The following is a 25,730-nucleotide window of genomic DNA, read 5'->3' as shown; positions in this document are numbered from 1 at the left end:
GTAACGCAATGTGGAAGTGAATTATCGATGTCGAAGTACGATCTGTTGGAATTGATTTCAGCGAATAAACGACATAGTTTTTCCAAAAAACTAGTAACTAGCCATTTTTGAGAGGTAAACTGTATATGGCATGAAACATTTTCCGCTTTTTACTTGTATTAACAGGTCATTGTCAAAGCGTAGTTTACGCACGGTTACTGTGTTCTACGCATTCACAACATGTTCACAGCAGTCGATATCCACGCTGTATCATCCAAAAACGATTACCAAGATTCGTTACGCAAGACCAAGTTTTAAATTAGTTGCATTTTGAAAGGGTGGCGCTTTGCCGGATGTGACCCAAATATAAAAATTGTGCAAAAGTGGGGGTGGGCGCTTGCCCTGGCATGGGCGTTAACGCGGGCGAGTACGGTATAATCAAGAATTTACAACAGAGATAATAAACAATGAGTGACTTGGATATTAAATCAGGAATAACTTAAACTACTGACTGAGTGACTCACTCACTCACTTACTGACAATTGTACATTATTTTTACACATGTGCAAGATTTTTTCAGCAATTCACCACTCTCAAATAAAATGTTGTAATAACAGTACATCACCAGTGTTATAAATATTCACTGATTGCACTATATGTTTGTTTTGTGTTTTTGTAGTTTTGAGCAGCATGGTGCCGTACCGCAGCACGTTACTCCTGACGACCAGGACAGAGATTATGACGAAGATGACGATGAAGAAGAAGAAGTCTTAGGCTCTGATGACGAGGAACAAGAGGATCCAAAAGATTATTGCAAAGGTAAATAATTGTTTAGTAATACGTTTATTTATTTATTGCCACATCTCTGAATTAGCAAAGTACAGCAGTAAGGACACACTAGAAATACAAAACAATAAAAAAGTAACTAACAGTAAAAGATAAAAAATTGCATACAAGTTACCAAATTACATTTACAAATTTTGGTTTTATTTTTTGTGCATTGTTTAAAAAAATTGTGGTTTTGCTAAGCGAACAAGAGGTCTTGCTGTCTCAGTCAAGTTTGTTTTTATAAATTTGGCCAATGCAATATTCATGACAATGTTTTTATTTTGGATTATCATTATAAATTTGTTCCCTTTTGTTGTCAAATTTGTGAAATCATTTATTTGCTTTCTGGCTTTCTCATATAATTTCTTTCTTTGATCATTATATAAAGGGCGTACAAAGTTGTTATAAAATGGTACTCGTCTTCTACTTCATTCTTTGAGCAAAGATTACAGATTCTTTTTTAGCTCCGCTGTCATCACAGATGACCCAGTGGAGCTGTTGGTATGGGGGTCTCTCCTGCGTCCCATGTCCTGCCTGTTGTTTTCCTTTAAATGACTTCTTTTCTTCAAAAGAACTTGACGAATTACATTCATATTTGTACTAAAGGTACTTAGGGTGATCCTCTGTCGGATTTGTAAAATTCATCTCAAAATATGCAAATTTGGATTTTTAGTGAATATTTTTGTCATTTTGGGTAAAAAATGTTATTTTCGACAACTAGTCCAAAACCGTAAGTCCAAATGCTTTCATATTTCCAGCAATGGTACTTGGGGTGGTCCTCTGTCAGATTTGTTAAATTGGTGTCAAAATATGCAAATTTGAATTTTTAGCGAACATTTTTCTCATTGTTGGTAAAAAATATTATTTTTGACAAAAAGTTCAAAACTGTAAGCCCTATTTACAGAGGGCTTTCAACTAAATATAAAACATAATACAACTTTAAAGTATACTTTGAATATGTAATAGCACAAGTGAGTTAAGTAACTGGTATTTTTGATGACAAATGCGATGATTATTCTGCTTATATCAGGTCCCTTAAATTGCACACATAATAATTCGACCGTCAGGTCGCTTGCTTTATTTGTAATTTTGGTTTAATACTACAGTGTCTGCTCATGTATAAATCATGTAAACTTTGATAGATGCTCTTCATTTTGTTTGGAAAAGTAAATAAAGTACTGGTATACCTGTAATTGCATTGCCGGGTCAGGATCAGGGGGTCAAGTAATTAATTATAAGCTAATTAACCTTTAAATTTGTTTCATTCCCAGTGTTCTTAAATACTGGTAATGTCATCATTTTGATGAATGTGCATTCTTTGTGTTCATGACAACCACAACATACTGGTGTCAGGTATTTCTCGATGTCTTCAGTGAGTGACATGTAATAGTACTGTGAATATAGGTTTCTCCAACTAATATAAAGAAGCATCTTAAATTCTGCTTCTATAGGTTGAAATGTAATAGCATGTACCGTTAAAGTCCTATTATTATAAACCGCGGTTTATATTACAATGTATCAATTTAAAAATTGGGATCAAAAGCTCAAGTTCGGGGTGCGGTTTCTATTACGTACATATTGCAATCACTAAATGGGCGTGGTCATTTTTTTTCCACAACACATGCACAAAACAAACAATACACCGTACAATCTCTTGAATAGGCGTCGGGGAAGAGTGAAAGGCCTTATTTTGGTTCTAAAATAGGCGTTACGAAATGTTGAAAAATTACAGTCAATCACAAAAAAATTCTACATGATACAAAAAATACTCAGTATTTTTAACGTAATATGCATTTATTTTTTTTAATTTTCTTGGTAACGAAAAGTATATTCTAACAGAAGTTTCAAATAAAAACACGAATGCACTGCTTAGTAGCAAATGATCACATAGCGGTAGCTCGATCCGGCCATGCTGCTGGTCACAAGTGAATAACTTACTTGTTTTCGAAGTGTTGATATTGGTGATTATTATTTAGTAGTGATTACAATAACGCACGAAAAATAAGTTCGTTGAATTGTTATAAAATGCAAGTAAAATTCAACTTAGTTTCCCCGTAAGCGAATGATTTCAGTCACATGTAAACAGCCGATACGATATCCGCCATGCTTTTGAATGCTCACGTGACGTATTATTGACCGGATAGGTCAAGTCGCTAATTAACCAATCAAAATGCTGGATGGTGCCCACGTGTCTAAATTACATAGCTCATTTAAATATGTTAATGACAGTTCAGCGACCTCACGGTGAACGCAACACGGAAGAGATTTACCGATAATGTAGTGCGATCTTTTGCCTTTGATTTCCATGGGAAAACGGCATGATTTTTTTTTAAATCAAGAAATTATGTGTTTTCGAAAGATAAATTATTCTTCAATGCTCAGTTTAACACTTTTAAGGTGATAAAAGCTCATTGTCTAAAACTTACGAAACACAGACGTATTCAGAAAGAGTATTGACAGAGGTCGCCGCCAGAACAAAAGCAGTTTCATTGCCTGTCTGACATCTTATCACCGCTGAACAATAAATAGGTGTGAATATTTTTAGGCATGTTGTCGAAACAAAGAATAGGATTAGGAACAATGCCGTTTTGGAACAGCTGGTTGAAACAATGAAGTCAGTCACGGTCTTGTTGAATTGGGGGTGCGGTTAGTAATAGGTACTTTTCAAGTTTTTAATTTTTGTTAAGAACTCTTTAACCCCGAAGCCGGAATTGGGGGTGCGGTTACTATTACGTATGCGGTTTATATTAGGACTTTAACGGTATGCTCAGATCACTGTGTTTAGGATGAATAATTAAGTACAGGGATTAATTAATGACATGCAAAGAAAAATTGATTGTATAGGGAATAATTTGTTGGCACATGAATAGTGATTTGATTTTTTTTCTACCTGAAAATCAGTACGCACAATAATACTAATAAACTACAAATAAAGACTTAACATGTGACTGCAGTGTAACAGCCTTATGGTATTGATTGCGTACATTGAACTACACATCAAGTAAGAAGCATTTTGGTTGTTTGTGTTTGTGATTATTTATTGGTAGTGACATAAAGTCTAAATTTGTGTACTGGAGCACATCGATACAGTTTTAAAGTTTTAAAGGTGAGAACTTTGCTATAATGCCCATTATTATTCTAGCAACAATTTCAATTTAACGTACAACTCTTCCTGCAGTGTGTTGAATGTGCACAAAAAAAAGCTAGTTTGATTTTTCAATTTAAGGTGGTGACATTCAGAAAGCAGCTTATATATGTAGTCACATCTGTCTCAAAGGTTATCCAAACTTAGCACCTGGTTAAATCAAATCCTAGTTATACAAGTACAAACATGTCTTTTGACTGACTTTCAGGGCAATCACTTTGTCTGCTGAAGACTGTGAATTTACATAACAGTCTACTTAAAGTTGTTCAAACACTGAGGCCCTAATTATGTCTATCCAATGTAGGCACCATAACCACGTTCTGGCTTTTAAATCTGGGGCTCACAAATATAAGTATACATGCAGGAATAAATCAATGAGAAGCAGCAAAACATGTGTCTGAAAGTACAAATAATCACAAAAAGTTGATATAATTGACAGGTATTCAGAAATATTGTTTTTACAAGGACATTTTTTTTTCATCTGTGAATGTCTAGAAGCAAATCTTTCAATCAGTCTTTCCTAACTTCAATAGTTGCTTAAATGAGAAAATTATTATTATGATATACTTTCATTGAAATGTTAACCCAATTGTTGTCACTTCAAATGCATCTAATTGTATTTAACCTGTCTGTGTGATGTATATGTGTGTTTGTTTGTTTGTTTGTTCCACCACCACATTTCAGTGGAGTAATCTGCAAAGCTGATTAATTTTGGGTTGACATCTTTGTCTAATAATTTACAACTGATAGGTAAAATCTGTATTTCTAAAAGGGCATCAAACTTCTTGGGCATTGCAGCAATTGTTATTGATGCCTCTGCGAAGTTCAATCTCTGGTTTTAACAAATTTGCATAACAATTAGCCAATTTATAGACTTGCATGCAACCATTTACATATATTAAATTTCAATACAATTTGGTAATGAGCCATAATTACTTTTTAGTTGAAATCTTTGAATATTCATTACTTAGTTTGCATAATAATTTTTTAACTGGCTGTTATTTACTTCTTAACTATATTTTCTTAGTATCAAAATATGTTTTCAAGTATCAAACTAATATCAGTCCAGGAAATAATAGTTATTGGAAATTTAGTCAAAGTTAGCACATATTGCCATAAGGTAGAAGCAGGGGAAAAACAAGTTAATAATGGATCAATGATTCTGACATTCTTTATAAGTTGCAAAACATGCTACTAATAACAATTACAGGTTGTATATATATTTAGCTGACAGCTTAGATATAGGTGAATTTGATGGTACATATGCTGTACCAATGTTTGTCTTCTTAACACTGTAAGCTAGATGACCACTGCCATTATTTTTTAGCTGTGACTGAATAACTACAGAAATCCTACCGATAATCTGTTGTTAAACATGTCTGTACTAGTAGTTGTTTGGTCGTAGCTGGACAACAAAGACAAATACAGATAAACTGAGATGTGATCGTCAAGCCTACAGCCTTAGATAAACATTGGTATAGCATATGCACAATTTTTTAATACGTATTAGCCTGTGTTGCGATTAATTTAACTTAAGCGATTAGTGTCATCGTAAAATTGTTAGCTAATTCGCTAATGATACAGCTGTGCCTTGGAACAAGCAATTTGATTATTGGGCATTAGCTAAGTCCTCAGGGAGAGCACACTTAGTTCAATGCATAATGTGGTAACAAAAATGTGGATACTGGAGTAGTGACTGCTTCGCAGTCCAGATGTTATTCGAAATTCATTGTAAAATGAAAAAAAAAAAAAAAACTGATATCAGAGCCCCTTTTGATGGTGTGACCTAAAATCAAATTGCGCTTTCTATTGTGCAGCTGTGTTGGCCAATCAGATGGCAATATTGCTGATTTGGTTCAGTATCCAACATTGCTTCGACATGGTCCCACTCTTTTGCCTCTGGGCTATTGTGACTCGATCACTTGGCGAAAGACTGTGTCTGTCAGTCATACCAAGGTGTGAAGATTAATGTTATTACAAGTAACACCTACCGTACACTCCAATGGAATGAGCCAACAACTGGTTGCCCAGTGTGTTGTTTACTTTCTACTTGTTTTCATTTTGGGTTTACAACCACGACGAGCATATGTCTGACTGACGTATCAATTTAAAAGGCTATGCAATGTGGTCTGTGAGCTCAAATCATCTGTGTAGTTGTTACATTATAGTTAGGAACAAAATTTCCTGATTTTAATCCCAGATTCCCAGAGCAAACAAGCTAAAGTGAACTTGGTGCATGGTTTATCTATAGCTATGTTCACACGGCAGCTTTTTATCGGAGCCGAACTACTGCTCCTCCCACGGATTAACAGGAGATTATCTACAATGCGTTCATACGGTCGGGAGCCGAACGAGAGCCGAGATCTGCCAGAGTTAGATTCAGTTCGATCAGAGCCGAGCGGAACAGTGCCCTTGAATAATTAGTGACTGAAAACGATTTTAGTGTCGTGCTTGTGTTTTTTTCTTTACATGGCATGATGCTGTTGAGCTAGGAGAAAAAGGAGCCTGACCATGGAAGTAGAAAAGACCATGGAACTATTATAGTTCCATGAAAAGACAATGACTGGTATTTTAAATTTGGTACTAGTATCTCGAATAAACAGGAAACACGGCAGCTAAAATACGTTTAATACAGCCTATTCGGTCAAGTTATTGTCATGCAAAATTACCATTTTGTAACTATTCAACTGTGGTGATATCTATTAAAACTCCTAGGAAGAATCACTGATTCTCTCTATCTATCATAGACGGACTATGGAAGAATCTAAACCTACCAGGAACACGTCACCGTACCGCGATCGCTTCTACGATTTTTATCTTTAGTGTCTTTAAAAAGTTTCCGTTCAGTCGTTCTTTCAAGTTTTTGTCGCATGATTTCGTACGCCATTTTTTGTTTCCCATTGAGCTGTCAATCTATCACAATGATTCATTACTATACACTAGGCCGCGTACCTCTTATTCAAGCGGGAAATTGCGTGAAATTATGAAAGATGTTGTCTCCGCCATAATTGAAATGAGAGGTTACTCGAAGAAGACGATTGAGGGCGTTATTTCGGCTCCGATAGTTGGGCCCCGATGCGTTTACACGTTCGGAGCCATGCTGGGACTCAACCCTATCGGAGTTCAACCCCGAGGGTTTAGTGGAGCCGAACTTGGCTCGAGCCGAACGCGTTCACACGGCCATTTTTGCTGGCTCAAGCCGGCTCGAGCCTTTGGGCTCCGATAAAATGCTGTCGTGTGAACGTAGCATATGTAATTGGGCAAGAGCGTTTGTCAACACAACTGTTGGATTTAGCTACTGTGGAATACTTTATTTTCGCTGGAATTAATTTTCGCTGAAAAGGCTTTTTGGGCGTTTTGCTTGGAATTTATTTTCACTGATTTTTGATGAGTTTAATGTGAAATGTAGGAAAAAAAGTACATTCGCTGGATTTTATTTTCACGGAATCACCCCTTCAGCGAAAATAGCGAAAATAAATTCCAAGCGAAAATAAAGTATTCTACAGTATTACTGTCATACTTGACTAGTACATATCAAGTGCTTGAAGAATGGTAACTGAAACAACTATGATTGGCTGGGGACACACAAAACAAAATTACTAGCCCGGAGTTTTGGCTGGTACAATCCGCCGCTGCCAAGATTCTCCAGTCTGTGTTCCTGTATATAATAATACTGTATTTATCTGTCCACCCCACCCCCCACCCCCAATGTTGATGCAATAAAGAAGTTGAGATCATATCCAGGCATACGCCCAGGGGATCTTTTCTGGGGATCTTTTCGAGGGCAGCGTGTTCGTCGCTGTTTACATTTATTTTTCAAGATTTTTCATCTCAATCATAACGGTCAGCAAGTCTACAAAAATGTATATTAAAGCTAAAATTGTAGCAACCTGTACCTGGGAGAGTGGTTGAAAGCACGTTGTTTTGGATTTAATTTTAAAATATTTGCTAGCAGCTTTCGAATCCATAACTGGGGCCAGCAATTTTGCAATGTCGTGCATGCCGAAGACTGCCAACTTTGTTGCCTTCTGTCATGGAAATTATTCTTTTGTCGTTGGAGAAAGAAATAAATCTTCCTATTTCAAGCCCACCGCGATATCCATAGTGAGACATTCCAACCACCAGAACTTGCTGAATGGTAACTTTCACCATGATTGATGAGCGCCTAGTCTGATAAGAAAGCGATGTTGACTTGACCTCCATGATGAAACACTAGTAGTGATGTCATTCTTAGCCAATTGGTAAAGCGGATGCTTAAAAGTCGAAGATCATGCGAGTCGTTTGTCGCGACCCCATTTTTCTTGTCTCTTTATTCAGATTAGACGTGAATTGTAAGTGCCCAGCTGACAGACAGCGAAATCCGTGGATTAAATGTGCCAAGTCCAAAGACAAACTTCAAGACGGAGCTGTAGGGATTTTGTTTGATCACGACAGTGACGCAGACTTGGACTTTGAGGGTTTTGACGTTTACAAAGATAGCAATGAACGTACAAATAGAGATCTGAGATGTTTTTGTCAAACAACTATGAACTTTCGTAATTTTACTGCGTAAATTATTATTGATCTTGTATGGCTGTTGATCCGGTATTTGTCAAAACCGGAAATAATTTTACGCTGTTTAACCCCTGACATTTTAATTCATTTTGAGTTCACGCGTATTGGGTGCGTTTGTCGGCAGGGAAATCTTAATTTAAATGAGTATTCACTGTTAATTTTTATTATTTCTGGTTTATTTGTCACATTATAAGCAATAAATGTTTTCTTGTTACACTTCTAATGCTGTATATTGTTCATTTATTTCTGTTGCATGTCTTCATTTGACAATCTATTCCCTGCCGCAGTTGGATCTGCGTGTTGTCAATTTTCGCGGATTTTTGTTTCGTTTTTTTATTGTTTTTTGCCGGGGGGATGTCCGGGCAAACGCCTACCCCTATTTTCCAGCAATTTTCCATGTTCAGGACCCTGGGCGCTTATTCGGATAAATACGGTAATTAGTACCGTTGAGAGCAGTATACCAGTAATGAGAAAAAGAATAAAAGAAAAATGCTTTAGATGCACAGACTGAACATCAAGTCTAAAAATTGCAATGAGAGCAAGTTTAGCTTTTATAACAGCATCTTCATAGTAGTATAGTTTCTAACATTGAAGAAACCGTTTGCTGAATGTAGACTATGTAATTTACATGTACAATAAGTTGTCCTTGTTTTCATATTAAATCTGCTTGACCTTTTGAAAGTGTAATACATGTTGTACATTTTAAATGCTAAAGATACGCATGTTTGTTTGTTTTTTGTTTAGGTGGCTATCATCCTGTGAAGATAGGAGACCTGTTCCATAACAGATACCATGTAGTGCGTAAACTTGGATGGGGACATTTTTCTACTGTCTGGTTGTCATGGGATTTAATGTGAGTAACTTCTACCACACAATCTTTGCATATGTATGTATTTTAATTGTTGGGCATTTTGTTTTGCCTTGTATACCTCACCTAACATTAAATGTTTATCACGTATTTATACTACTTCTACATGTAGTTACTTCTCTGTATTTTGTCCAAATACCCACGTCACTTGTAGTCATTGCACTTTTCACTTTAAAATGGGAAGAGAAACTAGGGTGGTGTATGACATAGGTCCCAGGTTTCTGATACTGCAGATTTTGCACTGTCTGCCAGTGTTGTCAGCAAGACTGGCTGCACTTTTCAGATCTGTGAAGTGTCTCCGAGGTTTTCTGTCTAGGTCACATGTTAAGCACCTTTCTCTTCATTCACACCTACTCTCAACTAAGCTCTTTGAGGTGTGTTGCTAGTCATCAAGTGATCTTAAACACTGAGAAAGTTGAATCTAGCTTCATTACCATACTTAAACGACTACTTTGTTAGTCCCCGTTCGGACGAAGTCCGAAAACGGGGACTTATGTTTTGTCCTCCGTGTGTCCGTGCGTCTGTGCGTGCGTCTGTCCGTCCGGACCTGTGTCTTAGAAATACCTGGACCAATCACAATCAAACTTCACACATACATCATACATGATATCATACATATGCACGTCAATTTGTTTCACGATCTGATTCAAGATGGCGGAATGGCGGCCATTTTGGGGCTAAAAATCATCAAAATCAAGCATTTCCCTTTTTGTTTACAGATGGATTTTGTTCAAACCTTGTATATACGTTGGAAATTATAGGACTTTGATAAACATCATTTTGTTTTACGATCTGATTCAAGATGGCAGCCATTTTTGTGCTAAAAAATCATAAAAATCAAGCATTTCTCGGCTGTTTACAGATGGATTTTGTTTAAACCTGATATATACATTAGACATTATGGGACCTTGATGCAAATAATTTTGTTTTTCAGATAACATTCAAAATGGCTGGCTATCGGCCATTATGTTTTAATGAATGGGCTTCTAGACCCATATTTCCAACTTGTTTTGACTGATTATGTTCAAATTTTAAATATTCATTATACATCATGTCATAGATAGACAGATATATTGGTTTGACGATCCTATTCAAAATGGCCAAATGGTTGTCATTTTTGTGCTAAAAAATCATCAAATATCAAGCATTTCTGGCATTTATGGATGGATTTTGTTCAAACTTGGTACATACATTCGACATTACAGGTTCCTGATGCACGTCATTTTATTTTTCAGATCAGATTCAAAATGGCTGTCCGATGGCCATTTTGTTTTAATGAATGGGTTTTCACACCCATATGTCTGACTTGTTTTGACTGATTATGTTCAAATTTTAAATATTCATTATACATCATGTCATAGATAGACAGATATATTGGTTTGACGATCCTATTCAAAATGGCCAAATGGTTGTCATTTTTGTGCTAAAAAATCATCAAATATCAAGCATTTCTGGCATTTATGGATGGATTTTGTTCAAACTTGGTACATACATTCGACATTACAGGTTCCTGATGCACGTCATTTTATTTTTCAGATCAGATTCAAAATGGCTGTCCGATGGCTATTTTGTTTTAATGAATGGGTTTTCACACCCATATGTCTGACTTGTTTTGACTGATTATGTTCAAATTTTTAATATTCATTATATATACATCATGTCACAGATATACGGATATATTGGTTTGACGATCCTTTTCAAAATGGCCTAATGGTGGCTATTTTTGTGTTAAAAAAATTGTTTTATTTTTTAGATCGGATTCTGTATGGCTGACTTGTGGCCATTTTGTTTTAATGAATGGGCTTCCAGAGCCATATCTTTGACATGCTTTGACTGACTATGTTCAAATTTCATATATTCATTATACATATATTCATAATGGCTGATTTTGTTTTAATTAATGCTGTTCTAGAGCAATATCTCTCAAGACTCATTTGACGATCAGATACAAATGTCAATCATTTAAATGACATGTTTATATTCCAGCTATATTACTATAAACAAAACTTTATATCTTAAATTTGATAACTAACGGGGACTGTGCCATGCATGGCTTGTTTTTCACTGTTCACCCTGGTTTAATTCTCTTCCAGTCGTATAAATTTGTTCTTTGACCTTAACCAAAATTTACATGTGGATCAATTCATCTCTTCTGACTTTAGTCCAATGCTGGCCTTGTGTCACACATATGCACTGACATTTGGGTTTATTTTCAAGACATATCTAATCTAAGTTAATGGTGATTGTGATTTAATTCACATCTACTGAACTCATTGTTATACTCAACAGTTCTACTTGAATCACAAAATAATAACTTGCTTCTTATGCAGGCCTCAAATGCCTGCTTTAATTCTGAACATCACACATGAAGTATTTTATATGATTTGATTCGTTATGGTCGACTGTCGGCCATGTTGCTTCTATTTGCATCTGTTCTGAGCAATTTGACTCTAGATTCACAAATCTCTACACTATTCACTACAGCATATTTGATTGACTTATTTAAATAGCTTTCATCTGCAATTGTTTTAATTTTCTTTCACACATAATCCAACCTTTACTTCAAGGTGTCTAGCTCATTAGAAACCATTTTGAAAAAGTATCAGTATGTACAAGTGTTTTTTTCATTTGGTTGAATAACTGATCATATGAAATAAATTCAGGATGAGACTAATTAACCAACTTATTTGCTATCTGCATTTCAGTGCCAAGCGCTATGTTGCGTTGAAAGTGGTTAAGAGTGCCCAACACTATACAGAAACAGCAGTTGATGAGATCAAGTTACTCCGCTGTGTAAGTAGCTCACTAGATTAATAATATTATTATGGACTTAGAAACCTACTGGGCAACCAGTTTCAAAAAGTCCAATAGTAATATTGGGTAGTTTTGGGAGGTCAAATGGATAATTAGTATCATGCAAATAAATAAATGTCACTTTGCTAAATTTGTGTAGGACACTACATTTGTAGCTTTGAAAGCAAGCAGCCTTGTATATTAAAGTTACACTCTCAAGGTTCCAGCAAATGAGTCTGTATCTATTACTTCACAATTTTATATTGGCGTAGCTGGAAAATATGCAGATATAATGATGTAATTAACTCAAAATAAAATGCTTAAGCACTTCCCAAAAATTTTCTTTTTTTCCACATTCTCGTATCTGAATACATAAAGCATGCAATCAACTAGAAAAACAACTGTAGCGATGGTTTAAGAGGGTAATACATTTGGAGTAAATCTGAGATGCAGTTTTTTATGTTTTTTCACGCATAAGAAAACATCGGTATTAGGGGTTAGTCTAGAGAGTTGATCTTGACTCCAACCTTCTCCACGACTGTGATTTTTGGCATAGGTATTCTCTGATAGATGCTAATGAAACCTGACAAAGATAGTTTGTCTACCACTTTGACTTTAGAAAATAAGACACAACTCTCCCATCATTAAATGCTTTGAGCTGGATTAGTTTCTCAAAAAATTCTATATATTATGACAGTAATGTAAATAATTATGAATTTGCTTGACATATATAACATTTGTTGGTTAATTTCCATAATGAATGTTTGTTATGCTGCCTTATTACACAATTACACGTGTTTTTTTTGATGAAGCGATAAGAGTTTCATTCATCTTATATAATATGTTCTTTATTTTTATTTGATCCTTAGGTGCGAGAATGTGATGAAAGTGATCCTTACAGAGAAAAGGTTGTCCAACTTCTTGATGATTTTAAAATTTCTGGTGTGAATGGTGTTCGTATCCTTTTAAGATGCTATAATAGTTCTGATGTATTACAAGCTTTGATGTGAAGTGACGCCGTTTACTTCAAAGTTTCTGAGAAAATTCTTAAATAAGATACGAGTGGTAATATTTAGTTATGTTATGTAATTATATAGCCGCTGTGAATACCTTGAAAAGTTTTTGCAGTATGTGAGATTGAAAGGCTGTCATTTGGTTCAAAGAAGGTTTCACAAACAAGTTGATATTTTATAATCTACAAAAAATATTTCCACATGATGAAAAGAAAAAAAAAATGTTGGTAACGAAAAGCAAAATCAGTTTCAAATAAAACCGTACAAACCATTGTTTATTGATCCACAGTTCGTCCTGTCAAGTTGTCACTCAAAAATAACTTGCTTGTGTTTGAGGTGTTAAAAAAATATATTCATTGGTTTGTTATGAAATACAATGCAAGAAATATTCAATTTAGATCCTGTGCAAGTATAAACCGTGAGGACAGCTCATTGTCAAAATGATGTTCACCCATTTACGCTATTCAGATTAAACATTGTAGTATTTACCCGGTAATAGTGTTGATGAGTCTGATTGGAACGTTACAAAAATGATTTCTAAATTACAATATTTACAGTACATCAAGTTTATCAAATGGTTCATACAAAACTGTTGTGTGTAATCATTCTATTATTTTTGAAAAAGTAGTATTTTTAACTCTTTCATAACCGTAAGCTTATCCTTCCAGCCCAATTTACTTTACATTAACTTGAAAGGATAAGGATAAACCAAAGTTTGAGATAGTGCTTTAAAATGGTCAGTATTAGCCGCTACTGCTGCCAACAGTCTGAAAATGAAAGGCTATTTGTTTGGTTTTAACATTTGAATTATAGTTGAATTGAATTTGAAGTTGAATTATATTTGTAGTATACTTCTTAACTAACAACTACAGATGTGTGTATGGTGTTTGAAGTGTTAGGAAATAATTTGTTGAAACCAATTATAAAAAGTAATTACATGGGTTTACCACATTTGACTGTAAAAAATATTATTAAACAGGTGAGCATCTCAGTGTTTATCTTTTGTATTATGATGTTACAAGGCTTTAATGAAGACTATTGATAATTAAAACATATTTTTGTTTAATATTCAACCTTTCCTCCTTTGACTCCCTTCTGAAACAAAAGTGCGAAAAAATTTAACAATTATTAAAACAACTGTGATTTTTGCACACAGTAATTGAAATCATCCCCTTCTAAACGAGATTACATTTGCTGTGTGCATGTTTAATTATTGAATCTTAACCTGGTGATATCATCTTTCTTTTTAATATCACTTACCCCGGTAATCTCAAGCCTTTTCATACGTTCTGGCCATAGATGCCCTGAAGTATAAAATGGTTCACGCACTTTTCTTCTTGTTATGTTACATTGTTACATTTGCCAGCTTGTCTTGTTGACTCCACATGTTTGTACATTTAACAGGTGTTACAGGGTTTAGACTATTTGCACAGCAAGTGTAAAATTATACATACTGATATCAAACCAGAAAATATTCTGATGTGTGTTGATGAAGAACATGTCCGTAAACTTGCTGCTGAAGCTAACTCCTGGATCCAGCATAATATAGCACCTCCTAATTCATCAGGTATGTATAAACTGCTAGCTTGTGTCATGTGCAACTCAACTACTGGCATTAGGACCGTTTTTTTGCGATAAACACGTAATTCCAATTAAGTTATCAACATATTCATGACTCATATTCAAGTACTTACCTGTTATTAGTTCCTGTTTCAGACAAAGTTACATCAATCTTTTTTGGGAGATTCAAACAAAAATGGATGACTTGTTTTTATTAATGTCTGCTGGTTCCAAACTGATACAAGTATGAACAAAAATACTGTTCTCACAGATAGTACAGTATTAAAGTTTTGATATTCTGTGATTCAATCAAATTTGATGAATTAACATTTTGTCTAAAATCTTTAAATTACAGTCTGAAAATGTGTCCGGAACTGTTAATCAGAGATAGACAGATCAAACTTTATATCATTTATTTTTGAGATTTTACCAAAAATGGCTGACTGGCAGTCATTTTGTTTCTATTCATGTCTGTGCTGATTCCTGACAGAAAATATGAATGGCTTAATAATAACATAATACATGTATTTGTTCTTTAATTACAGTCAGTACAGCTCCTATTGATAAAAAACCACAGGGGAAGATCTCCAAAAATAAAAAGAAGAAACTAAAAAAGAAGCAAAAGAGACAATTGGAGCTAATACAGAAACAAAAAGAGCAACTACAAGAAATTGATGAGAAATGCAGTTGTGGTTCACTGGAAAAGGGCCAAGGTGACTGTGATAGTGCATGTACTGGAGAGGATAGCCACCAGGGAGATGTTGGAGTCAACACCAAAGATAGTACTTCCCATCAGGAAATTGATGTACATAATAAAGATGGTGGTCCTGATCTGGAGAGTGGTGTCTGCACAGAGGATAATGGCCGCCATGATGATGAAGAAGTAAGTGGTGTAAATACTGAAGAGCACTGTCTCGCTGAGGGAGGTGTTATAGTCACTGAAGACCTAGTTGGAGACAGTGGTGTAAATATTGAAAATATTGGTCCCCAAGGTGTAAGTGATGTAAATATTGAAGATCAGGGTTGCCAAGGAGATAGTGGTGTAAATACTGAAGATCGTGGTTGCCAAGAAGATACGAAAACGAATACTGAAGAACCTGGTTTGGATAGTGCTATAAGTGGCAGTGATTGTCGTGTGGATAATGGTATATCTGATGGCGATGATCAGCTTAGAGAGAACACCATTAATGCTGATGATGATAGTCCCCATGGAGACAGTACTAATGCAGTAGATGGTGATAATATTGATGAACAGAGTGAAGTACTTGAAGAGAATGAGCAGCAACTTGAAGCACCCTTGTGTAATATGTTAGAACAACAACAAAATGAGAGAGTTCAAGGTAAAAAAAACCCTGTACCCATTATTAGTCCCAGTTCAAGCCAACTCCCAAAACAGGATCTTGTGTTTAGACCTTCAATATTAGTCCCTGTTTCAGACGTAGTTCGAAAACTAGGACTTGTAATTTCATATCTGTGAGTCCGTCTGCACCTGTGTCTCAGACATGCCCAGGTTGATTTCATTTAAACTTGACACATACATCACATCATACATAAGCACATATATTTTAGTGCTAAAAATTTATCAAAATCAAACATTTCTGCTATTCCAAAACTGAAGCTGGTTGTGCATGGACATATTTCATTCAAACCTGATATGCCCATGGAACATAATGGTCTTTTTCTGTTTGGGAAAAATGTGCCCGGCTGACAGCCATTTTCTTTTAACAAATGCAGTTCCTGTGTTAATATCTCTGACATGTTTTGACAGAACACATTCAAACCTTATGCATGCATCACACATCATACATAAGCACATGCATTTGTTTCACACACAAAATCAAGCATTTCTGCCATTCCAAAACTGGATCTTTGTCATATATGGATATATTTCTTTCAAACTTAGTATGTCCGTTAAACATAATGGGGGGCTTTTGATGCACGTCCATAAAAATGGCTGACTGGTGGCCATTTTGTTTGTAAAGAATGCCGTTTTTGGAGCCATATCGCTAACATGGCTGGACTGATCATGTTCAAAATTTACATGTGCATCATGTAACACATTTGACATGCATCTGTTTCAGAATATGATTCAAGATAGTTGATCGTCATTTTGTGCTAGAAATGTCATGGGCAGAATAAAGGAAGGAATCGCACAAATAAACTGGCTCCACTTTGTTTCATGTCTTGTCGCATAAGTGTAAATAATTATTTGTCACTGAAAACTGAACAGGGTCTTGTCATTAACAATGACTTGTATATTCCTTAAACTTGATAACTCACAGCGACTATGTAATTACATGTACTTGTCACAGTGTTGATTCCAAGTGTATCACAAAATAGCTACATTGACAAGCCAAGTCCTTGTTTTACTGTGGCGTAACATCTCTGAATACTATTTAGTTCTGTCATTGTAGTAATTCATCAATGAACGTTTTTTAAGAAATATCAAATTTAAAAAAAAAATTAAAGCATAGAAAGACTGATATGATTATTACATATTTAATATATTACATTTTCTTTCAAGGTCTGCACGATTTGTCGAAAAAATGAAATACTCTTCACATTGACTGGAAGGGGAAAAGCTCCAAGATCTATGTGTTTGTTTTGTATGCGTTTTGCACTCACATGTAACCTAACCATTCAGCAAAGTGCAAACTGGCCAGGCAATTAGCTGACTGACTAGGGGTATTCAAAGATTACCTACAACAATGCAAACATGATATCCAATCTCTGTCACATACATTAATTGTTCACTTATGTTCATATGAACTGCAAAAGCTGCTGTTCTTTGAGAATAAAAACTTGTGAATTGGCCACTGCATAAAAACTGTACATCCTGTTATACTTTGTTGTGATTGGTATGTAAAATAAAATAGAATCTTAATTGCTCCCATTTATAGAAAAGCATGACTTTGTTAATTATATTGGTTTAGCATGTAATGAATTGGCTCAGATGATTAGCTCAAACAATAAACATGGTACATGTTCATAGCATTCCTTCGTATAACCTGGTTTGTGCTTTTGTGTTACTAAAGATACCCAGTACGACATAGACCGTATGATAAAGGTGTAAATTTTTTGTTGAGATACACTTATGATAGAGCCAATATTTCAGAGTAAACAGTTTGTAATACTGTATGAATGTTTAGAATTGAATTTTTATACGACTATTAATTTTTTGATGATATTATTTCAACAGAAGTAGTCAACAACAACAGAGATGTTGGTGGTGATGATGTGGATGATGAAGAGGATAACGATAAGACTACGAGTAAAGATGAAAATGAAGTTCCGATGAAACTGAGAAATGGAGATTTAGAGAAAGATACAAACAATGTGGAAAATGAGAATGATGTGAATAAACAGAACAGGGAACTGAGTTTGAAAAATGAGGAGATTGAGCGTTATTATTGTATACGCGATGACTTAATAGCAAGCAGTAATTTAAATGAACAGAGTGATAAATTGAATACAGGTGATGTCACAGACCACAAAGTGTTACCTCCGCTTGTAGATGAAGATAAAGAAAACAATGGTGTGTTAGCGACTGATGAGATTAACGCTCCAGAAGGTATGTACGGTTAATTTGATTTTCATCTAGTTTTTGAATTTGACTGAAATTCCATCCTGATAAGTCACAGGAGTCTGTTTAGAAATATAAATTAGTAACTCATGAACAATAGATTTGTTTGTTCTTAAAATAAAAACAGTATAAATAAAATCATATGGGCACTAATTTTGTAGTGTCATTCGACCAAATATGGCTTCCTGGCAGCCATTTTTCCATAAATATTGTTTAATCTACTATTTCTCAGATATAACTATTGATTTTCAATTGAATTTATTAAATTAACAATACATTATATGTTTGGTTGCTTGTGAATGTTTATGGTGACCCTTTTGGTCATAAAAATCCCTAGACCCAAATTTATTTAACATTTCCGACCCTGCAGCGTCATAGTGCAATTCAAGTCAATTTGATTTATTATATCCAAAGCCATGGTTAATTGCAGTGAATCATTTTGATCAAAATTATTATTATTGTATGAAACAGTTAATCACCTTAACCTTTTCACCACCAGACTTTCTTGTCCAAATTTTTCTGCACTTTATTCTTAAATTCTTCCATATTTCTGGAAATGAACCCTAATTTTGGAACCAACTAACAAAATTTGAGTCCATTTTTAGTTTTTACTCAAGATATCTTCTGAAGTAAAGTACTATAAACCGAACTATTTTGTAAATTTGGTTATATAACCTCATGACTAATGAAAAGTGGTAACTGGTGATGAAAAGCTTAATCTCAGTGGTGTATGATTGCAAATATTAAAAATTATTGACAACGACATCATTCCATTAACAATGACTCTGTTGCCTTCCAGGTAAGAAATCTGATCCGTCTAGCCCACCACCTCTTGTAGTAAAAATTGCAGACCTTGGCAATGCATGCTGGGTGGTAAGTAGTTTCCTTCTTTAGTAGTAGTAGTCCAGAGTTTTAAATCCGGTTTGGTCCCCGAAGATGAGGGTGGCCAGATTCTTTCTTCTTGATAAACCTTGCCACGTGTTATCGTACAATTTGTACATATTATCTCATCATAACCACTAAATATAAACCCCTGTAACACTGACTATTAGACTGTCTGTACCTGTGTATCCTCCAATTCAGTATTCATTCCTATTTCATCCCGGTGTGTATCAACCGCATACACGGCATCACATTTAATGTGAAGTCCTTGGCCCCAGTAACCCTTCAAAGTTAGCAGAAAGATATTTGTTGTTTTGGGTGACGAAGAGGCAGCTGTTGTTATCCTAAGCAATCATGTGAATGTACACTTTTTTAGCTCCGCTGTCGACTTTGTCGAGCGGAGCTTATCATATGAGTGATTGTCCGTCGTCGTCATCGTCGTCCGTGTCAATGTTTTACTTTTTCGACTTCTTCTTGAAAACTACAAGCCTAAATGCTTTGATACTTGGTGTATATGTACCTTGGGTAGACCTCTCTTAGGTTTGTTCATTTCATGTTGATATCTTTAATTCTCTAATTTTGATGAATATTTTTGTCATTTTTGGTAAAAACTGATATTTTCGACTTCTTGTTAAAAACCGCAAGTGCAATTGCTTTGATACTACATCTATAGGTACTACATGTGGACCTCTCTCAGATTTGTTCATTTTGTAATGATATCTTTAATTCTCTAATTTTGGTGAATATTTTTGTCATTTTTGGTAAAAACTGATATTTTCGACTTCTTGTTAAAAACCGCAAGTGCAATTGCTTTGATATTACATATATAGGTACTACATGTGGACCTCTCTCAGATTTGTTCATTTTGTAATGATATCTTTAATTCTCTAATTTTGGTGAATATTTTTGTCATTTTTGGTAAAAACTGATATTTTCGACTTCTTGTTAAAAACCGCAAGTGCAATTGCTTTGATATTACATATATAGGTACTACATGTGGACCTCTCTCAGATTTGTTCATTTTGTAATGATATCTTTAATTCTCTAATTTTGGTGAATATTTTTGTCATTTTTGGTAAAAACTGATATTTTCGACTTCTTGTTAAAAACCGCAAGTGTAAATGCTTTGATATTACATATATAGGTACTACATGTGGACCTCTCTCAGATTTGTTCATTTTGTAATGATATCTTTAATTCTCTAATTTTGGTGAATATTTTTGTCATTTTTTGGTGAAAAGTGATATTTTCGACTTCTTGTTAAAAACTGCAAGTCCAATTGCTTTGATACTACATATATAGGTACTACATGTGGACCTCTCTCAGATTTGTTTATTTCGTGATGATATCTTCAATTCTCTAATTTTGGTGAATATTTTTGTCATTTTTGGTAAAAAGTGATATTTTTGACTTCTTGTTAAAAACCGCAAGTCCGATTGCTTTGATATTACATATATAGGTACTACATGTGAACCTCTCTCAGATTTGTTCATTTTGTGATGATATCTTCAATTCTCTAATTTTGGTGAATATTTTTGTCATTTTTGGTAAAAAGTGATATTTTCGACTTCTTGTTGAAAACTGTAAGTCCGATTGCTTTGATATTACATATATAGGTACTACATGTGGACCTCTCTCAGATTTGTTCGTTTTGTGATGATATCTTCAATTCTCTAATTAATTTATTTTGGTGAATATTTTTGTAATTTTTGGTAAAAAGTGATATTTTCGACTTCTTGTTAAAAACTGCAAGTCCGATTGCTTTGATACTATTCATATTGTTCATTTTCTAATGATGTCTTCAGTTCTTTAATTGAAATGTGCATTGCTAACAGCGGAGCTATCTCAGCCGATAGGCTGCTTGTTCAAAACTAGATATGGAGATTTCGTCTAGTGGCTCCATGATTTTGTGTTTATATTTTCCATGACACGACTTCCCAAATCTAATTGGCAAGAAGAAAATAGACATTGGCATAGTTGTATATTATTACGTATTAGGGTTATTTATCTCAAGAATAAAAAAACAACAACGTTATAGTGATTGATAATTCTATCTTAAGTTAAAGCGTGGTAGTGGTCGCGCCACGCATGCACGAGATATATGGAACTCATATAAACAAAGCTGGTGACTTTGACTGTTGTGCAGATCAACGAGTACAAACTGAGACGTTTCCAAGCTTTAATTAGGTCATTTTTAGGTGACGGTATCGAAGGTGTCGCCAGTGGTATTCAGTGCAAGTCGCACCCAGGTCAAACCTCATACTTGTTTGTGATTTCCATTTGAAGAGCACATTGGATTGTGGGAAAATCTATGTTTATCAACATGACTGCCGCGCTTTAATACTCACATGTTTACTGTAAAGGGGGTAATTATTCACTGGGTTTTAATTTAGCTTATTTTGCTGACTGGAAAATGTGCTAAATTAAAACCCAGTGAATATGTAAAATTTAGCATAGAACACATTATCTAAATGACGAAACGGTGAATTTAAAACCCACTGAATATGCCTGAAAAGGTAAATCAGTGAAATTTAAACCCAGTGAAAATTAAACCCAGTGAAAATTAGTCATTTTACAGTACTCCATTGTTGGCTGTAAAATATTATTTTAGCTGGAATTAATTTTAGCTGAAAAGACATTTCGGATGTTCTGTAGAAAATTTATTTTCACTGATTTTTGACGAGTTGTATGTAAAAGTATAGGAAAAAGGGTATATTGCTGATCTTATTTTCACTGAATCACTCCTTCAGTGAAAAAAGAGAAAATATAGTATTTTACCGTAAGTTACCAAATGATACATTCACATTATAATCTTGTTTTACACAGACACATCATTTTACAGAAGATATTCAGACAAGACAATATAGGGCATTGGAAGTGTTGTTAGGAGCTGGTTATAGTACCCCAGCTGATATATGGAGTACGGCATGTATGGTATGTTATCATCCAGTGTTCCCTAATCCAATATGATGCACCACTGACACATGGATTTGCTCAAATGCAATTAGTTGTGCTAATACACTGGCATGTCATTGACACAACAGAAACTCTTGTGTTGCTATAGTGATCTTATTATAGTTATGGAATTTGTGATTTGTGGTAAAAGGAAATTCACATTTTATAAACAAAGTAAGTGTGAAACGGAAGGAAATCAGTGGCCACAACATTTTATTTGTGACTTGAGTCGCCTATACAGTTACATACAATTTTATTTTTTTATTAAAGGCATTCGCCAGCAGTCAACAAACTGAATCAACTTGATTTTGGGCTTCCATTTTGACTCAAGATCCTTAAAATATCAGTCCTATTGGAGAGCACATGTTGTCATTATTGATCAAAGCAAATTATTCATGGTTTATAGCACATACTACTAAGTTTTTAGCTCCGCTGTCGACAAAGTCGACACAGCGGAGCTGTTCATATTACTGATTGTCCGTCAACTTTACAATTTCAACTTCTTCTTCAAAACTGCAATTTTTGGTGAATATTTTTGTTATTTTTGGTAAAAAGTGATATTTTCGACTTCTTGTTAAAAACCGCAAGTCCAATTGCTTTGATATTACATATGTAGGTACTACATGTGGACCTCTCTCAGATTTGTTCATTTTGTGATGATATCTTTAATTCTCTAATTTTGATGAATATTTTTGTCATTTTTGGTAAAAAGTCATTTTTTTGGACTACTCGTTAAAAACCACAAGTCCAATTGATTTGATATTACATATCTAGGTACTACATGTGGACCTCTCTCAGATTTGTTCATTTCATAATGATATCTTCAATTCTCTAATTTTGGTGAATATTTTTGTCATTTTTGATAAAAAGTGATATTTTCGACTTTTTGTTAAAAACCGCAAGTCCAATTGCTTTGATATTGATTTGTTCATTTTGTAATGATTATCTAATTTTAATGATTATTTTGGATAAAAAATTATATTTTTGAATTTTTGTTGAAAACAGCAAGTCTGATTGCTTTAATACTATACATATTGTTGATTTTCTGAGGATATCTTCAGTTCTTTAATTGAAATGTGCATTGATAACAGCGGAGCTATCTTAGCCAACAGGCTGCTAGTTAGTTTACATCTATTTATGATGCACTCAGTGATAGTATGTGTGTAGCTTTTCTCGTAGCAATGTACGATATTAAGACTGTCCTGTTCTCTTCCTTTTCCAGGCATTTGAACTCTGTACTGGTGATTACTTATTTGAACCTCATTCTGGTGATGATTATAGCAGAGATGAAGGCAAGTCATAAGTTGTTATACCTATGCTCAATACTGGTCTCATTGCTACTACTCTTATCTTCTGATGTACAGTAATATTGCCTCTTGCCACCCTTACTATATACAAATGGTGGTATTACCCTCATACTATCATGTCGTTAACTTCTGTTGGTTTTTATCTCTTTCTTCTAGACCACATAGCCCATGTTGTGGAATTATTAGGTCCTATACCAAGATATATTGCTTTGAGTGGAAAATATTCAAGAGAGTTCTTTAACAAAAGAGGTAACTTTGTTTCAAAGTAGTTCGTCTGAGAGTAACATTATAGTGTGTATGACATCGTTTTACCACAATTTACGTACCGTATTGATAAATAACAAAATGATGATTATCCCGTCTCGGTTTATGCATATATTAATGTTTCATTACAGGTGAATTGAGGCATATTCATAAATTGAAACCGTGGGATTTGTATCATGTTCTGGTAGAGAAGTATGAATGGCCTCATAGTGAAGCCGAAGCACTGACGTCTTTCTTGGTACCCATGTTGGAATTTGCACCAGAAAAAAGAGCTACTGCTGCTGAATGCTTATTGCATCCGTGGCTGTCAGAGGCACAAATATAGAGAACCCTAATCAACGTGATTCCTCGCTTAATATATTCAAAATGTGTAGACAACCGTTTGATAGTCGCTTAGGAGGCTGGATGTGAATCATAAAGCTGTTGATAAATAGTCAGGGATATACGTGTATATATGATACCCTCCAGCCTGCTGATTTCTATCCTGTTACCCACAGTCCTTTATTTACTGTGGATGCTTTACAAACGTCATGTAGTTGCATTTATTACGATCCATCAAAAGAAAAATTTGGAAGCTACAAAATATTGTCTTAACTTCAAGTAAAAAAAAATAATTCCGTTGATATACAGTTTTGAATATTATGATATATGCAATGTTCTATCTTGTCTGTTTGTGTATGTATTTATGTAAGTACATGTGTCTGTATGTGAGTGCGTGTATAGTAGGTCCATTTATATGCCTCCCATAGACTAGAGAGTAGTAACTGAATACAATTTTTATTCTCATGACAATGTAGTTGCACATTTATCTTATTTTCCAGTTGTGGATGAGCACAGATTTATAAATAATAAATTATATAATTTTTGCCAGTATTACCCGTAATTGAGAACAGGGCCTTGGATTCTTCCATTGTAGATTGATGTGGTCTTGTTGAAGGTTTTTTTTTTTTTTTTTCATTTTATTGATACAGAGCATGAATGTGATTTTAATTCTGGTATTTCTGTGTTGAAGCTTGAAGTAAAATGTAGTAATATCAGTCGTGGGTTGTAACTTTTGATGCTACTTTTAGAACTACTTTTAGTTTAAGGATCTTGGTGCTTATCATTGCATGTTTGTAATCTATTCATTCAAAGAGAGTCAGTACTAGGAGTATGTTTACCTCTATAATGTCACCTTAATGTTGTACAATACAGATTTTTTGATTGTTTATATTTTTCCATACCCTTTTATTGCTATATAATATAGAAGTTATTTATTTGTATCGTGACATCAAACCCCCTCCCTCCCAAGAGCTTGATATCGTGTTGTAATGAAACAACCAAAAATTGAATTTAGGAATGAAACTGGCCTAAAACATTAGTTGCACCTTAATTTGTTTTATTATGATGATATCATCTTGGCATGTATATAAGTGTTACTGTAAAACCAAAGATTTAACTCCCACGACTGTAGTTATCCCCTTTCAACCGCCTTTATAGTGAGTCATTTACAGTTGTTTCTATTAGTGTTCGATATAGATACATAGGTCGTATTATTAATACTAGACACAATTATCACGGATCAGTAAATGGAATTCTGATGTCATTTTGATTAAGATTTATTCCTTCTTGGCCCGCAATAAAGATTCACCTGCATTGGTTTGTATTGGATTATTGTTCTTCATTTGATGTTTGTGAGTTTATAATATTATCCATTTGTTCACTCGTCAAGGAAATACACTGTAAGGTCTTTGCCAAGAAATCTTTTTGTTAGTCCTCATTAAACTCTAAAACTTAACATCCCTGTGTTGTCATCACGGGGGCTTGTTCAATATCACAGCAATGTGTTGGAAGTTTGTTTATTATTGGTTTGAACAGTCTCTTCAGTGTCCAGAAAGTTTATAGCATGGGATAAATACTGTTTCTGTGCACAAGAGCTTTTGTGGTATACAAAGTCCGACCCCAAGATTAAAATGTCAAGGATTCATGATTATATACACACCATAAAAACTTGTGTGAG

General features: G+C 34.6%; 1 protein-coding gene across 1 annotated transcript in view; it reads left to right on the top strand.

Moving 5' to 3' along the window:
* The window catches only part of LOC100373002 (SRSF protein kinase 3-like), a 29,498-nt gene extending 4,117 nt beyond the window's left edge, over positions 1–25,381 (top strand). Inside the window, exons 3-15 of the mRNA XM_002741568.4 lie at positions 659–798; positions 9,251–9,359; positions 12,080–12,167; positions 13,037–13,124; positions 14,053–14,159; positions 14,585–14,747; positions 15,286–16,080; positions 17,940–18,311; positions 19,123–19,196; positions 22,032–22,139; positions 23,383–23,452; positions 23,624–23,716; positions 23,863–25,381. Coding sequence (XP_002741614.2) covers positions 659–798; positions 9,251–9,359; positions 12,080–12,167; positions 13,037–13,124; positions 14,053–14,159; positions 14,585–14,747; positions 15,286–16,080; positions 17,940–18,311; positions 19,123–19,196; positions 22,032–22,139; positions 23,383–23,452; positions 23,624–23,716; positions 23,863–24,056 — 2,401 coding nt within the window. The 3' untranslated portion in view covers positions 24,057–25,381. The remainder of the gene's footprint in view (positions 1–658; positions 799–9,250; positions 9,360–12,079; positions 12,168–13,036; positions 13,125–14,052; positions 14,160–14,584; positions 14,748–15,285; positions 16,081–17,939; positions 18,312–19,122; positions 19,197–22,031; positions 22,140–23,382; positions 23,453–23,623; positions 23,717–23,862) is intronic.
* The last annotated feature ends 349 nt before the right edge of the window (positions 25,382–25,730 follow it).

This window comes from Saccoglossus kowalevskii, chromosome 3 (genome assembly GCF_978046115.1).
Source record: "Saccoglossus kowalevskii chromosome 3, keSacKowa6.1, whole genome shotgun sequence".
In the NCBI taxonomy this organism is placed as follows: Eukaryota; Metazoa; Hemichordata; class Enteropneusta; family Harrimaniidae; genus Saccoglossus; species Saccoglossus kowalevskii.
The sequence above is the reverse complement of the archived record's forward strand: the minus strand, read 5'-3'. Positions and strand labels throughout refer to the sequence as shown.